The following is a 16,289-nucleotide window of genomic DNA, read 5'->3' as shown; positions in this document are numbered from 1 at the left end:
CCACCGTGCTTCAGTACCGGAATTAGCTGCTCGCTTCGAAAAAATGTCGCACCGGTGCCGTTTTAGGTTGCTTCTCGGTGTCGATGTGTTGTGCCTTAGGCAGCGCGAATATCGTCAGGCAGGGCACAAGACTTCGTTATTCCGTCCGGGAAACGCGACGCAGAAAGGAGAAAAGTTTGGTTGCATAGATTTGAACGGGCATACTTCAGGCCGACGCTACCATCACTCTTTTGCGAGGTAAGTTTCTGAATGCTTGTTCTTGCTCTGTTAAATTCTGCGCGAGCTTGAGCGGTCACTTACGAAGAAATGCGTATTCCCTTCGCGACCGTCGTCCACGCTTTGTTCTGAGTAGGCATTGCGCGCAGCGCCGAGTTCGTCCCGTCGTAAGCTGTGGTTTGGATAAGAGGCCGTGTATTTGTCATGTGCGCGCTTAACTTCCAGCATCAATATCAGCGGCGTAGCATGTTCAGTCAGTTGTCGTAAGGGTTTCGTGACGTGAGAATTGTTCACCTGAATTCATGCTTGTTTTGGCCGACGGCAGCTTGCGTCTGACCATGTATCGTGTGCGTTCCGAGTGCGTGTACGCTCTTTTTGGCGTGAAGTCATGTTTTGTGTGTTAGCTACCCGGGTGGTATTATAATCCCGTTGTTATGACATCGGAGTGATTTGCTGCGTAATATGGGCTTGGTCGGTGCGGCGCAAATTGAGGCTGTTGCGAGAAAAAAAAAATTGCGGCTAGGTAAAACAATTTAAGGTCAGCTAATATAGTGACCGCGCCGTTGACGTACGTTTGATGCGCAATTTCTGTTATCGCTTTATTAAATTCGCGCACGTTTGAATGAGCACTTCAAATGCATATTTGCACCGTAACGGCTGTACGCCCTTTCTTCCGTGTATGCACAGAGGAACGTTAATTACGACTTACGTTTGCATTACACGTGATGCCGTACATTTGCAGTGTGCGCGCTTACTTCATCTTAGTAGTCAATGGCGCAGCGTATCCAGTCATTGCGATTTGAACCAAAACACACTGGGCGACTATATTATTTTCAGCAGACGTATTTTTGTCCAGCAAAGCGCTTGCTAAACGGGTTTAGTGTAGCGAGTTGAGCGGACGCGGCACTGAGCAGATGCGCGAACACGAATTTGACCATGCTACGGTAGAACAGTCACTAACTCCCTTCTGCAATGCATTATTGCCTATATTTGCGGAGTGTTTGTGGCGCATTTCAAACTGTGTGGCGACATTTCTTTTCCCTTCTCAATAGGATTATTTCACGGATCAATTTGAGCAACGGATATTGGAGAAGCTTGGCGTTAAAAAAACTAAACCCAAATGCCACTCCCAACATTTTTTCTCACGGGAAGCCACGTCAGCAGCACAAGCCACCTGCACGACGTCATTACGGACGTTTGTTCCAATAAAATATCTATTTGCTGGCACCAATTCATTTTTGTGATTTATTGTTTTCTCTTGATAATCATCGTGACATTGGTCCTCTTTCGAATTTCTTTCGGGTGTATCCCTTTGTTAGTGCAATGTACAAATCTGCCAGAATATATCCCAGCACAAAACAATTCTGTCCAGGCGCCTCCATTAATAACGGCTGTAAACGACCGCGCCCGGTGAAAAAACGCATTGCATGATTAATTAACTGCAGTAACTAGTTACATAATTTGTACCTAGAGGGACTGTAATTTCAGTTTACCCGATCGATTGATCGCAGTCTTCTCTGGCGCGTATTCCCAGAATTACAAGTCTGCGTTTTTCACTAGGTTCGCACATGAACGTACGGCCGCGAGTGTAGTTTAGTGCATCCGGCTGCGAAGTCGGGGAAGCAGGGGCTTTTCACGTCGCTGTACGTGCACACACGCACAACAGCATGTGTATGTTTTTAGTCTACTCACAGCAGCCTATAACGACATGAAGGTGAAGGAAACATTTCTACAAAAACGGCAAAGCACTCTAAACTGCGCGTAATTAAGGTACGCTGTAGGTCGTTAGTAAAAGCGGGCGCAGAGTGAACGCCGCTGAGGATACACAATTATCGCAAGAAAGGCGAGTGCAAGGACGCCAGCGCAGCGCTCGAACGAATGAAGCGCACTGTATACTGCCGCGAACCGTGCGCAAGACCTCTGTGCAGTGATTGCACGACCACAGTCACGCGAATGCAAGAACGGAACTACCGTAACAGAGCAGTTTGAAATGTCCACGCTCGATCCTTTCGCATTCACGAGCTATCCTGAGGTGTTACAGAATGCCGCACACGTAAACAAAAACCGCGCTGTGCGTATGCGCCAGCGGCATCCGCCTCGCAAATATCCCCTTGTAGACAAAAATATAAAACAAAGCACTATCACTCAGTGCCTGTTGGTAAAACGGGGCTCTAGAAATCCTATAAATGCTACCAAAGAGCGATTTCGGCGCGAAAACAAGAGCAAACTGCAGCGAGCGCCCTGAAGCGTAGCAAGGGCGTCTGCTCTCAAGTGGCCAACAAATATGGCGGCCCCGCCGCGGAGTTAAAGGGACGGCGGCGCCGCGGGTGAGGGGAGAGAAAAAAGAGGAGGGCAGCGGAGAAGGAGGGAGCAGTTGGCGCTACCTTAGTTCTTTCAGGGACCTTACGTGCATGAGTATGGGAGCGCCATCTGGGAAGACTGACGGCAAGCAGCGCTGCAGCCGCGTGGCCTCCGCGGTCGGCAGCCGATCGCGGAGGCCACGGCAGCCGATTCACGCCGTGCATGTTCGCGCCACGCGTGCTTTACTTCCAGCGCGTGGAACTGACCTCCCCAGTGGGCTCGCTCGTCGGGAGGAGGTCGTGCTGCGGAGGCTTCGGGTTGGGGTGGCGTTATCCCCAGCAGTTACACACACGCTTGGCCTGCCCTTAATCACGCGCCGTTTGCGGACAGTTGCCCCTTCCGTGTGCTTCCTGCTTCAGAAGCTGACGTTGAACCTTTAATGTCGACTTGCCCAGGCCTTAGAACGCGACACTTCCGAGGCACAGGGCTCCAACCTGGCAGACCCCAGATCTAAAGCGCTGGATATCGGGGCCCCAGCAGCGGTCTCTTGAATTTTTGCGCGCTATGGGTGCAGTGTTGTACATATGAGAATATATTCTTATGCCGTAGGGCAATCTTTCGCCCACACACGCAAAAAAAGTTCGTTTGTATACGTGCGCTTATGACTTCATTGCTGACGTCCCGAAAACGCACGATTTGGCGGGAGAATCAAAACTTTAACCTAAATTGTTTAATTTCTCAGTGAATACGGCATCATTTGCTGCCGGACAAGCGCTAGGTGCACTATAAACATAAAATCTTTCGAATAAAACAAACTTGTATTTTGTCCTCATTGCCCCTTTAAGGAGATTGTTAAAAAAGTATTATATATTGCTGCGACACCCTGCACGTGGTGTTCCAGAATTCCGCAACATGCAACAGGACAACTTTGTAAGTACGGCAGTTCGTTTCTCGCTAGCTTGCATTGACTGTAGCCAGCGGTGGGTGAAACTTCCGCGGGCACGTGACGGGCACAAGCGAACGAGCCCCGGTTTTCGGAGCAATACTCGCCTTGTGGTGGTCGCGCACGTGCTGCAGCATGCTCTCGAGCGTCCTGGCCGGGATGTCGCACTTGCCCGGGCTCCCCCAGTGGCCGGCGGCGATGTTGGCGATCCAGTTGGGCTTCCCGTCGTCCTCGCGGCAGCACAGCGGCTCGGGGCAGTCGGCGCGGCTCCCCTCCGAGTAGCGGAAGTCCACGTGCGTGTCCGTGATGTGCAGCAACCGCAGCTGGGGCGCTCCGGGCTGCGCAACAAGAGTCCCTCACGCACCACCCGGGCCACCTGTCTGGCTTGCGCGGCTTTAGCAACTAATTGGCTGTACGTGGAAGGAAGAGAGCTGGGCATGCAGTGCCGATAATGTCGTTGAGAAACCTGCGGAATTCGTAGGGACGTACTGCTGTCGAAATCTACGGGAAATATTTTTCGACAGAGTTGATTTTGTTTTTGCAGGAGTGATAACACTTCCCTTGTAATTGAAAATGACGCCTACTTTCGTTTTTTTGTTTACGCGGCGGAAATTTGTTAAAAAAATACACAGAGTGAAGGTAGAAGATGCCTTGTTCTTTGCGAAACAAAACTGGAGCTACAAGCTGAATATATCTTCTCCAAATGTATATTCACTCCCTTACTCCTCATCTTCAGTGCTACGTTTTTCAATCTAATTTCCTTATTTTTGTGTGCGTCCGATAATTTCAACACGTGAAGCGATACTCGCGTCCTGAATTAATGGAGGGCACGATTCGTACATCAGATGCGATTGCAACTCCGATCATCTACATTTGGCAACCAGTGTTTTACAGATCCACCTCGCATTGGACGCATTGGACGTCTTTTCTGTGCACGTACGCTCGACCCCAACGAGTCCGCAGAAGCTCCCGGGAAACACGAAACAGTCCGTATTTATAAAAACATGCCAGGCCCACGTATTGCCGTATTTTTTTAGACGCACTAATGTTTTGGTCGCAATGATAACCTTCAGGGCCACAGTGAACTGCAGGTTTTCGTTAAAGTGTGCACAATACCTCCCTGATATCAGCCCTATCTTCCCGGAGAGACAAACAAGAAAACTTCTAAAGACAACAGTGCTGTTTTAGTTTCATTGAAAAGTCTATACAAGATGGGGATGTTATTCGGTCATTTCCATTATTATAACTGATAATTAAAGCCACATTCTCCGACAGGCGCTATCATCGTCAAGCAGCCATCATCATCGTTTGCTGCAGCACCTGGCTGTATGCAGGCAACACGTCATACATGATTTGTAAATGAGGCTTCTTCAAGATTACCTCCAAGACTACCCATCTTTACCCCTCTTTTCCCGCCGGCCCCAGGATTTCCTTTCTAATAAAGCTTGCCGCGACAACAACACGCACAAGTACGCGCTCACGTGGTGTCGTGTGCAGCCACATTTCGCAGCTCGCCATCATTGGCGTGCGTCAATAAATGTGAGCGCGTCTCCACCCCATGAGTTGTCTCCGAATTAAGGCTGCAAATTATAATAAAACCATTCCTACATCTCGTTCCCACAGCTCAATTGCGAGATAACCCGAGCATCCTCTCTTGTCTTAACGGTTGATGCCCGGTTCTAACCACCGTTCGGAATTCGCAATGCTACTACAACGCAATACTGCAATTATGTGAGCTAATGCGCGATCAAATAAAACATGGTGACTGAGAGCAATTGTGAAGGTTTCTGGGCAGCGTCAAGTACATTGGCGTCTCGCACGTCCCGTGATTGAACGTTAATTTCGCTCTAATTGCGCAACAGCTCACAGGTTGCGGCCCTTAGGTGCTTGAACTTGAAAAAAAGAACTTTTTAGCTATTCATGCTGCACCTCCGGGAAGGTTGTTTACAAGTCCGTCGGGTAAGCATGGTCTTAAATAGGGGTTGTACGACTGTCGCAAAAATGATAAAAATACACTTTTAACCTCAGGTCTCACAACACCTCTGTAGCTATTTTCGAGCTACCGGTGCGGAGCATAGTGGTTAGGAAATTCGGCTTCGGCCCACCTGGTCGAACCTTTGGCACCCGGACGCCAATGGCCGGTTCCGGGTGTCAAGCAGGTAAGGTCCTGTACATACAATATTTCAGTCCACGTAGAAGCGGCGCGAAATGCTCTTGATTGGACCGTTGCCCTACAGTGCGCAGTGGCTGGGCCATACCTCTTGTGGACAGATTTGGTCGCGTTAAACCACAAACAATTCCTTGCCTGCTTTTCACTGCCTCTTTTTGCTTTCTTAGGCTCGGTATGACGACCCGAATAATGTGAGAACTGGTAATAAATGTGCACAGGAGACCATCCAGAGCTACACTTGTGTGTATCTGGTAAATAAAATTTGACTTGACTTGACTTGACTTGACTGTTTGTCCACTTTGCCGTTATTCGCGACTGGTACATAGTCCACCACAAACCTGTCTATGGAATGCACCTTGTCGCACTTTTCACATTCCCCTGACGTGTCGTAAGGACACAACTGCAGCATCACTGTAACTTCGAATCGAAAGTGGTCGCTTCAATGACTAGCGTTCGTTTTAACGCTTTGCGGCGGGATATTCCAGATAAGGTTGTTTTAAGTGGAATATCTAAGATACATATGCTATTTCATATGTATCTGCGCTTAAACATGTAACTATATTTTTCGCAAGGACCCACCTTCCTCTGACTCTTGAACGTCCATAGATACGCGACGCCTTGGAAACATATGCCCATTTAACAACACCACGGATTATCCAAAAAAAATTTGAAATTTAAGAACAGCGCAGCCTAAAAGAATTCAAATTTTGGCGGTTTAACGCACCGAAGCTTTGGGGCCATGAGGCGCGTCGTAGTGCAGGGAGGCGGATCAATTTTGGATGTGTGACGGTTTTTAACGTGCGCCGAAACCTCAGCAGACGACAGTTCTGGCCTTTCTTTTCTCAAAAAGCAGCTACTGCGGCCGGGTAGAACTCGCATCCTTGGCCTCAGCAGCACAACGCCTAAGCCACTGAGCCACCTCGGCGGGTTAGCCTATAGAATTTAAACGCAGTTACCAGCAACAGTGCTGAACGGTTGCACAATTTCAAAGGTAGGATTGAGGGAACACCGTTACCCTAGCGCAGGAAGGCATGAATGGTGGCAGAGAGCGAACTGGGACACCACAGGACCCGAGCAGCTTAAAGCCGACGGACGAGGCGGGGAAGCCGTTACCTTGGGGGGCGCCGGCGGGGAAGGCGTCGGCTTCTTGGTTCCCGGCAGGGCGGTGGTCCAGTTAGCCGCAGGCTTGTCGCCGCAGTCCTGACCGAGCACAGCGCTGCACACCTGCTGGTCGTTCATCGTGGTCTTGTTCATCACGTAGAAAAACTCGTCCTGCAGAAAACAGCAGAAGGAATGTCTTCAGCTCTCGGGCAGTCCCGCATTTCTGTGGGGGCGAAGCCCTTTTATGGGGTCGGGCTGTCGGCGTCTCATGTCGTCGTCGTCGTTCCATGTAGTCATGGTACTAAAACACCGGGACACTCGTTTTACCACGCCTCGTGCTAGAACGTATCGCGTACTAAAATTACACACCGGGTCACTCGTTTTCCAACACCTCGCGCTAGAGCACTTCGTGCTTCGAAGACACGAGACGTTTACGGCAAAGCTGTATACCTCTAACCCCCAATGGTTTCATCTCCGTGGGCAAAAACATCACGGCACCAAGAATGCACTCAAACAGCGCATGCTTCGCCCCTCCCCAGAGGTTTCACGTTAGTGGAGATGGCCCGGGATTTTTCCTGTTGGACTGTTATTCTCAGCGAGCATTGCTTTTTGTAAGAGAGCATTTGTCCCACGATATTTAGAAACGTTTCATACACCTGTGAGGCAGTATTTTCACGGACAAGCTAAAGAGAAAATGTGCACGCGAGAGCGATAGTAAGGAATCATTTATTGAACAAAATATGCTTCTGGTATGGCATTGTACTGGTGCCTTGAAACAACGGTAAGGACTCCAACCGGAAGACGCTTAGAAAAGTGTCAGAATAAACATGCAGTGCTGCATAGCTATGCTCAATTTTGATTGCAGAATGAAAGGAAGCTTCTGACAGGCAGAAGGACTGAATAAAAATGAAGTTTAGAAGGACTTGTTGTTAGGCGACCTGACTCATTTTTATTCTCAGAAGGGGTAAACTGCGCTGAGGAAGACGCTACACGGAGAGAGGTACACAAGGACAGGCGCAGACGTGCAACCAGCTGCAAGTCTTTGCAATGCAATGTCTTTGGGATTGATTAAATTCTCCATATTGCGAGCACGGTTAGTCCGGCATAGACAGGAGCTGTCACAGGTTTAGTTCTCTTAAATAAAACCCGTTATTATTTCCCCAGAAATTTACGAAACTCTAATAACAGTTTGTTCGTGGAATGGAAAAAAATGAGACGATCTTTTTTTTTTTTTGTCTGCTTCGGCGGCGGGATTGTCCGGCTGCAAGTGAGGATCAGCTGCAGATGACGTCAAAAGAAACCGACGACAGCGCGGCTATTGTTGTTTATTTGCTGACACCTTTCGTTCTCTTCGTTCCAAGCTACAATCGCCGGCGCACTGACGTGAACTCCTCGAAGGATAGATCCGTATTCATGAATGCGTCGGAAAAGAGCATGGTCCCAACAGCCCGTGCGGCTGAGGCCTTCAACTGTGCGCTCTGCAGCCAAATTTCTAGATTCTGTTAGTGCGCGCGAGGATATTTTTAAAACGGATTGACTCATTACGAGGTTTAACGCGCCGAAGATACACCGGGGGTGAGGCGCTCCGTATAGAGGAGGGCTCCGGATTAATTTTGACCACCTCGGGATCTTTAACGTGCGCCGAAATCTCGAACACACGGCCGTTTTGGCTTGTCGCCTCCGTCAGAAAAGCGGCCTTCGCGGGCGGCAATTGAACCCGCGTCCTTGGGCTCAGCAGCGCAACGCCTTAGCCACTGAGCCACCGCGGCGGTTTATTTTACGCATTGAAGGAGCTTGAATACGACAGAATGGCCCTATTGTTTTTGAACTTTGGCTGGCTTCCTCGGGATTTTAGCGTACAAGCGTGTAATGAAAGCGACATTTTCCCGAGCGACCACCTCGGGAAAAAACCTAGCACGTCTTATTCAAAAATGATTTTTAATAAGTCGTCAAATTTTGCACGCATATTTTTACTGGTGGCTTTCATATCTGGAATCCTAGCGTTACATCAAACATAGATTCGCGTTTTACCTTCCATTGTTACAGTACCAGAAAGCCGCGTGGAACGGTGTACAACTTAGGAATAATAATTGTAAAGGTAGCGCGGTGTTGCTCAATGCCGGAGAGGCCCCCCCGAGTCGACACGCTCACCCTGAAGCTAGCGACAAGGCCGTCGCAGACTCGGTCGCTGCCACCCAGGTCGAACACCTTGCACTCGTAGTCGAGGTTGTCGGCGATCACGGCTTGGCTGAGTCCGCGCCGGATGTCGGCCAGCACGCTTCCGGCGGCCCACGTGCAGATGCTGCAGCTGGGCATGTGGTGGCCCGAAGAGAGCGCCGTCACCTCCTGCGACGAAGGGCACGGGGGATTGAGAAGTTGCAGCAACCCGACCACGGTTCTTACACCATGAACCCGACCCAGTACGGCGCCCCTGCGCATTCACACAGCCGGCCTCGCCGCCTTTGCGCACGCGCAGTGCAGCCCGTTGGCCACTGGGTGCCGTACCGGGACGCGTATTTCCAAACGCTTCGCTGCACAGAGCACCCACGTGACATGTCTGTTCGCGCGATGGAGAAACGTATTTCAACGTGGTTATTGGCTGCGCCCCAAGCCTAAAGCGACCTAAAGCATACCAAATCACCATTATTAACAAAAACGACGCGTAGATTTCAGTTTTGAAGAAAAAAATGAAATATAGACATAAAATAGGCAATGAAAAAAAAAAGAAACAGATCGGCTTGCTGGGGCTCGAACCCAAGCCGCCAGCGCCAATACTGAGTGCTCTACGTCAAGGCTACAGAGCCAGAACGGCGGGTTCCCTTTGGCAGGCGCTCAAAAGAATAGCGCGCGCAGTGACATCACACGTGTCACGTGGGTGCTCTGTGCAGCGAAGCGTGTGGAATCACGCTACCGGGACCGGTTCTTTGTTCTACTATGCTATCTAAAACTCTCGAATAAGACTGCACGTGGCACAGGCCTGGCCATAGCGAACGTCTAAGCTCTTTCGAATGGCCTGAACAGAGTTCTATAGTGTTTAGAAATGTATAGGGCTGGTATGGGTGAAGCTGTGGCGGCCGGAACGTCTGACTATGGCGTACTGTTCTACTCACCATATCTTAACATGAACGTGAAAAAACTGCCGTGCATCTTTGGAAGTGCAAATGTGTCGCTAAAGTAAGAAGGATGACAGGGATATGCCTGCGAATGGCTGAGTGCGACTTTTAACTATGTCCGTTTCTGTGAAACTTCATATTCAGCAATTGCCAAAGTGTGCTAACTATACAATCAGTAAGCAATGTCTGTTTAAAATCAAATCTCATGACGCCGTTCCTTTCGTGCCAGCGTGATATAACGGTCGCGTCGCTGTTCGGAGGAAGGGCCTTCAATAGCCTTCAAGGGCCTTCGGAGGTAGGGCCGAACAAATTGTAGCGACAGCGTCCGTAAACGAATTACGCCGCGTCAGTCCGCTGGGGTGCAACTGCAACTCCAAGTTTATTGCTGCTAAACAGCTCAAACATATGCCAAACTTAGTCAGGAAACTGTCGTACGGTCCAATCTTCCACACGTTAGGTCAGCAGCCTTACGATGGTGTACCCCCGCCATTTCGGCGCCGTCAAGACCAAAACAAAAGAATCGAAGTCACGTAGGCATAGTCGTGCCGGTTTCTGTTTAGGTATCTTGCGTGGCCGACTAATACAGGCATTGCTGAGCGCAAAACACTGGGTTAGAAGAACTGCTACCTAAATTGTTTATGCATTACAGCGGTCCACCCCTGCTCCGCATATCATAGGCTTTCTCTACAGGGACCGCTCCAATTTGTTTATCATTCGTTTAGATTATTCGTAGAGATCAGCTTCCACTGCATCCACCATTGTCGGCCGCGTGCTTACGGGAAACCGGACACGTCAGAAAGGGAGGATAAGGTTGTCTAGAAGTTGTGTTTCGTAATACTCGGTGAGCAACTGCGTGGGGAATTGTTTTGGACGATCGGGTAAATGAAGTGAGATCAAGTGACAGCGAAGTGAGTTTGGTTTCTCTGACGAAATGATGCTCTGCTCCGAGCAAGGGACGGCATTGTTTTACCAACCTTCGCAATCTTCTGCAGTCTGATGGCCGCCGTGTCCAGTCGCTCCCTCCAGAAGTTTTGGTGCCAGTTTTCCCTGTGCGACGATGCCGCGGCCAGTGCTAGGAGCATGACGAATGGCACCAGCCCCATTCTTGTCTTCTGATTTGACTGAAAGAGAAATAGGCGAAACGAAAAAAAAAATAGACACTACAAATGCAAAGCCCGCTAACAGGAGTGACAGTCAAACGCCCATCCTCGATTGATTGTAGGGTTTAACGCGCCGACGCAACGCAGGCGATGAGGCGCGCCTTAGCGGAGGACTCCGGATTAATTTTGGCCACCTGGGGATTTTAACGTGCACCGAAATCTCGAACACACGGGCTTTTTGCTTTTCGCCTGCATCAGAAAAGCGGCCGCCGCGGCCGGGAATCCAACCCGCGACCTCGTGCTCAGCAACGCAACGCCTTAACCACTCAGCCACCGCGGCGGGTCCAACGCCCATCCTCACTGATCTTATAAATCTAAATAAGAGAACACCGAGGGGGGAAAACATAGGAAAGGACATCTGCATCACTCATAGTTTCTTTAAACCGAACGTTTGCCGCTTAATGTAGCGGAATGTTCGGTACGCTTCCTTCAGTTCCTGAGTGGATTTGTTTAACATCACGTGAGGTGAACTCGTCAGACAGGTGGCATATGACAACTTATCTCAAACTTTGCCTTCGTGACGTCACCTTGGTGATTTGCAAATTGTGATATGCTGAATCGTGTTTACTTCCGCCCACGCACTTTACGCTCGCCTGCACCAAGTGGTGAGGTCACATGCTATTTATTAATGCCCTCAACCCGTAAAAGTTGTTCACAAAATCCGCTCCGCGGTGACTAACTTTTTAAAGCGAAAGCTTTCTGGCACCGATGGAGTTCCGTCAAGGAACAAATGTATTTCTTCATCGACCGCTTGATCGACCGGAAAGTTCTGAGATCATCTCCGGACACACGGCGCGTGCGTGAAAGCGGGCTTCCTGTGTCGAAACGGGTACTGTAGAATCGCGAAAAAGCAACGGCTCGAGATAGGACAATACACGCATCGATCGTGAAGGAGTAGAACAGTATACCGCTATCTACTAAACCACGTGCCAGTGTACATTTAGATCTTTCTTATACGCGTTTACTTATTGCGCGAAAAATCGTCGCATGCGCTCGTTCTTCGTTCCCCATTTCGCTATATGGAAGTTTGACGATCGATTGGACGCACTTTCAGCAAATGTTGAAAGCCTTCGCGCTTCCCTCAACATCGTGAGGGAAGGGTTGTAAAAGTTTTCAGTCAAACGGAATGCATTTGTAAAAGGGAAATGCTGGAATGGTTGCAGACAATTTCTGAGCATTGCGATAAGACGAAGACCCCCCCCTCCCTCCCCCCCCCCCAAATGTAAGACTATATTATACGATTATATTATACGTTCCAAGAGGCGAATACCTTCTGTCTATCAAATCAAACTCCTAATTGCATTCATAATGCAAAGATTTAGAAGAGAAAACGTACCGATAGTTGGATCGGTGCCTCGAGTGCAGATAACTGATTAAATACCTGGACACCACGAGCAGCGCACATCTCTCTGGCAGCGTTGATGTTGTGTGCTCTGACATTGCCCCACAACGCGTGTCATGCGTTGCGGCTTTGTGAAACTATGCCATCGAGGCCCCTCAACCGGCTGCTTCGGCAGCTGCCGAGCGCTATGTTCAGCGCGGTCTAACACTCGGAGCTGGGTCAGCGACAGCACGTGGGGCAACCCGCTGTGTGTCGGGGGCGAGAACTGGAGCGGCATCAAATGCGCACGGCGAGGTATTTAGAGAATGTGTCGGCACATTGCCACACTTCGAGAAGCACTCTCCGCAACTTTACCGCGCTTTCGCCGTGTCCCTGACTGTTTTCGCGAAAGAGCCAACGAAGGAGCGATATGTCACCGTTACAGCTAAGAGCTTTGAGGGAAAGAAAATGGTAACGAGGGCGGCAGGGGCAGCGAGTTTAGCTCGACAATTGAAAATCATCCCTCCGCAGGAGCTGGATTCACACGGAAATGCTTCCCGAAGCTGCTGCTCACCCAAGTTCGAAGCATGCAAATTAAGCCTGTGTGGAGGCCGCCCGACACCGTTGTGCTGCCCAGGCTATAGTTGAGGCTAACGCTGCCCCAGGAGAGCCCACCAAAAAAGCTGCCCCAAAACGCCGCAAGAATGGGGCGCTGTTCTGGAGCGGGGTCGACGTGTCGGCAAGGAGCAACCGCTCATGCCTGCGCGCTGGCGCACCACCACTTCGAGGCGCACTTCACAAATGTCGAGGCCTCGCGTAGTGTCAGCGACAGGCCCTGTCTCTCCTGTCACGCCGATCCGATTCGTTATATTCGCCATTCCAGTGCCAAACCAAGAGTGATTCCAAATGAGTTGCCTTGAACATGAGCTTTGGCTACTTTCGTCGTTTCTTTTTTGAGGTCAACATTGTTGTGCTGATCACTGCATGGGACTGAGTATCGCGCTCGATACGATTGTACGCACGCACACAAACCCATGCGCGCTTTGATTCAATTAAGTGAAGGTGTGTCCGCTTCGTGTCGCGTGTCTCGTGTTTTGTCGTCGTGTTCTTTTGCGCAAGTGAACACTGAGTAGTGACTCAATTGTCATAGCGCACTCCGGCTGCAGTCAAGCGACACAAACACCGGGGTAGGGGGTTATCGTGCTGATAGTGTAGAGTAATACCGCACGTGTCTTCTGCAGAATGAGGAGTTACTCATGATCTAGACTACGAGGGTCCAATGAGGAAGAGTACGTCGTAATCATGGACACCAACGTCATTACAACACTTTATATCTGGAAAAGGAACCGCTACGCTTGGGGAAGTAGGACGACCGCGTATTTAAATAGGTTTAATTTAAACTGTAGGCCTGTAGTGTAGGCCACTTCACATTGCGAATATTTTACATAATTAAGATTGCTTTCCTTGTTGCTGCTGCGTTTTTTTTTGTGCGGCCAGTACTTTTTCTCATACCGTCTTTACCTTCCGATACAACAAAGTAAAACATACGTCGTATCATTTCATACGGAAAATAAACCGTGACGGAAACAGAATTCTTCTCGTAAACAATAAGCACCAGAGAGCATGCATCAAAATTAGGAAGAATAAGCGCTTTGAACAAGAAATGCTATATATGAGGCGAGTCGCAGAGGGCGCCACAGACTTAAAAGCGAAGCTTTCTATGCCAAACTGATGGCGTCGATGCCCGAGCTAAACGCACTGCAAGACACCCAACTTTACATAATGGGTTCCACAAAACGATGAGGATGAAGATGATAATACGCGAAGCAATTTGTGCCCAACCGATGGCATCGTTCCCCTCACTAGTTCCGTCCATCGTTACGCCCAAACCGCACTGCAGGAAAGCCAACTTTACACAGTGGGTTTCCGGAAAAGCATTTCAAGCGCCACAAGAAAAAATAAATAAAAACAAAACACTTCCTGCTGTCGGAATAGAACCCGGGCATCTCGCTTTATGAGGCGAACCTCGATCTGGTTATAACCTCGATAAGGTTACAATTTCACCATTCCGATGCTGTCGAAGCAGTTTGCATTTGGGACTTTGACTGACTCAGGTTGCGCGCAAGAAAGCTTTGCGTTTTAACTACTTTCTCTTAATAAGGGGCTTTAATTTTTGTTCCGGCTTTTTAGTATAACTGTACAAATACGATGCGAAGTTATGCAGTTTTAAAAACCTTTTCTCAGCTGCGGCTAGTCAGTAAAATTGCCTTTATCGAGCTGTTCTGGAGAGTAAACTACATAGTATGTTTAACAAACCTGAATTAAGCAAATTGGACTTTTCGAAATGAGTCCCAGCCACCAAGCGATGTTTGTGAAAAGTTCGGAGCGCTTTGCTGGAAGTCATTTTTATTGTCCCATTCCTGTTAGCGCCGACACCTACGCCCGCGTATTGGCACGGCCCGGAAGTGCTGGCAAATGTTTTACTCTGAGTTTGGCGCTGATCTGCTTCTTAAGTTTTCCTTCCTCAAGTCCTGTCGATGCAGTCAAATCAAGCACGTATAGGGCCATTGGAGAGCGGAAATCTTTGTTTTTATACGTACGGAACATAACAGGTCCAGGAGGAAAGTCTCCCGGCTGTGTGCTCAATATTTTATTTTTACGTTCAGCTTGAATAAAACTTTTGGATCGGCACAACACACAAACGCCCCAAGTATGCGATAATCGAAAGCGGTTGTAGAAAACAAAATTTTGATATAGAAAACTTTCACCCACGAGGTGTTATGGCAAGGCTGTCCCACCAACAAGAATATATTAGTTTCTGTTTTTCTAAACGACACCTAATTTGTCGTTCCGCCCGGGAAGAAGCGTTGGTCGGCGAAAAATCTGTGAACGGGAATGACACTCACCGAGGGAGGCGGCTGTGATGTCGTCGAAAGGTGTCCCGCGATGCAGGCTGACGTTTCGGTAGCCCGCCAGTGCTCCCCGCTTTTATATCCGCCCGCTCCCGGTCGCCCTCAGTTGGCGGATCCTGCGAGGACGCGCTCTCAGAGGCCATGGTGATGCGTCACGGCGACGCCCCCTCGCCTGTTTTCTTAAGATGCGTGATTGGACTGCGTGATTGAGAGACGGGCGAACTTCCCGGCTTCACTATCAGCTTCACGTGCTCCTTAAAACGTCCGAGTATGAACCGCCTATATGAATGTTTACTTGGAAAACAGTATATTATCTTCAGAAGTCAAGCACCGAGGTTTGACAAATCGTTTTTGTTAATTTATTCTGTGATACGGCGTGAAGCAGTGGATGTTTGAAATACTTCCTTCTTGTCACCGTGAGCTGTTCCATCTGTGTTGTCGGAAAACGTTGCGAGGAAGTCGCAGAATATGAAGTTGCAATATGACGACCTTAAACGAGAAGATTTCTAATCGGAGCAGAACCCTTACCGAAAACAAAATATATGGAGTGTTCTCAGGAGGGATGTTGATACTTCATCATCTCGCAAATTATTGATAATGTTGCAAATTTGATTGGTCGTTTTGAATTTATTGATTTGGAATATGGTTTGATCACCTTACAAATCAGGACGCAGTATGCACACATCGCTGTCTTGTCAGAGCTTTGATATTACGGTTGTGTGATACATTGCTAGTTAGCCTACGAGTGAAGCAAGAAGCGCTCCTCCTGTGTTCTACTACTGTCCTGTTAATTCCTCCGTTAAGTAATAATGTTCGCGTACATCACAAGACATGTGTCAGGCAAGCACCACTATAACTGGTTGTCTAGTACTTGCGAGCAGCGTTTAATAAAATTTTTTTGAGAAAAGATAACGGCAATAAAGGCAAGAAAGTCGCCTCCCCCATCCCTGCGTTTCTCCATGTCTCATTTTGATTATTTCGAAGTGCATTTCTGTTAAAAAGCAGCGTTTTGTGCTGCGGCACGGCAGAAATTCAGACTATTTTGTTGCTGA

General features: G+C 49.0%; 1 protein-coding gene across 1 annotated transcript in view; it reads right to left on the bottom strand.

Annotated features, from left to right (window-relative positions):
- The window catches only part of LOC144165027 (sphingomyelin phosphodiesterase-like), a 45,580-nt gene extending 33,065 nt beyond the window's left edge, over window positions 1-12,515 (bottom strand). The window contains exons 1-5 of the mRNA XM_077695190.1: window positions 12,341-12,515; window positions 10,819-10,965; window positions 8,883-9,077; window positions 6,744-6,902; window positions 3,568-3,798 (exon numbers count right to left, since the gene is read on the bottom strand). Coding sequence (XP_077551316.1) covers window positions 3,568-3,798; window positions 6,744-6,902; window positions 8,883-9,077; window positions 10,819-10,965; window positions 12,341-12,409 — 801 coding nt within the window. The 5' untranslated portion in view covers window positions 12,410-12,515. The remainder of the gene's footprint in view (window positions 1-3,567; window positions 3,799-6,743; window positions 6,903-8,882; window positions 9,078-10,818; window positions 10,966-12,340) is intronic.
- Window positions 12,516-16,289: the final 3,774 nt, after the last annotated feature.

Source organism: Haemaphysalis longicornis, unplaced genomic scaffold, assembly GCF_048455015.1.
Source record: "Haemaphysalis longicornis isolate Haplotype H1 unplaced genomic scaffold, Haemaphysalis longicornis Haplotype H1 scaffold_14, whole genome shotgun sequence".
NCBI lineage: Eukaryota > Metazoa > Arthropoda > Arachnida > Ixodida > Ixodidae > Haemaphysalis > Haemaphysalis longicornis.
The sequence above is the reverse complement of the archived record's forward strand: the minus strand, read 5'-3'. Positions and strand labels throughout refer to the sequence as shown.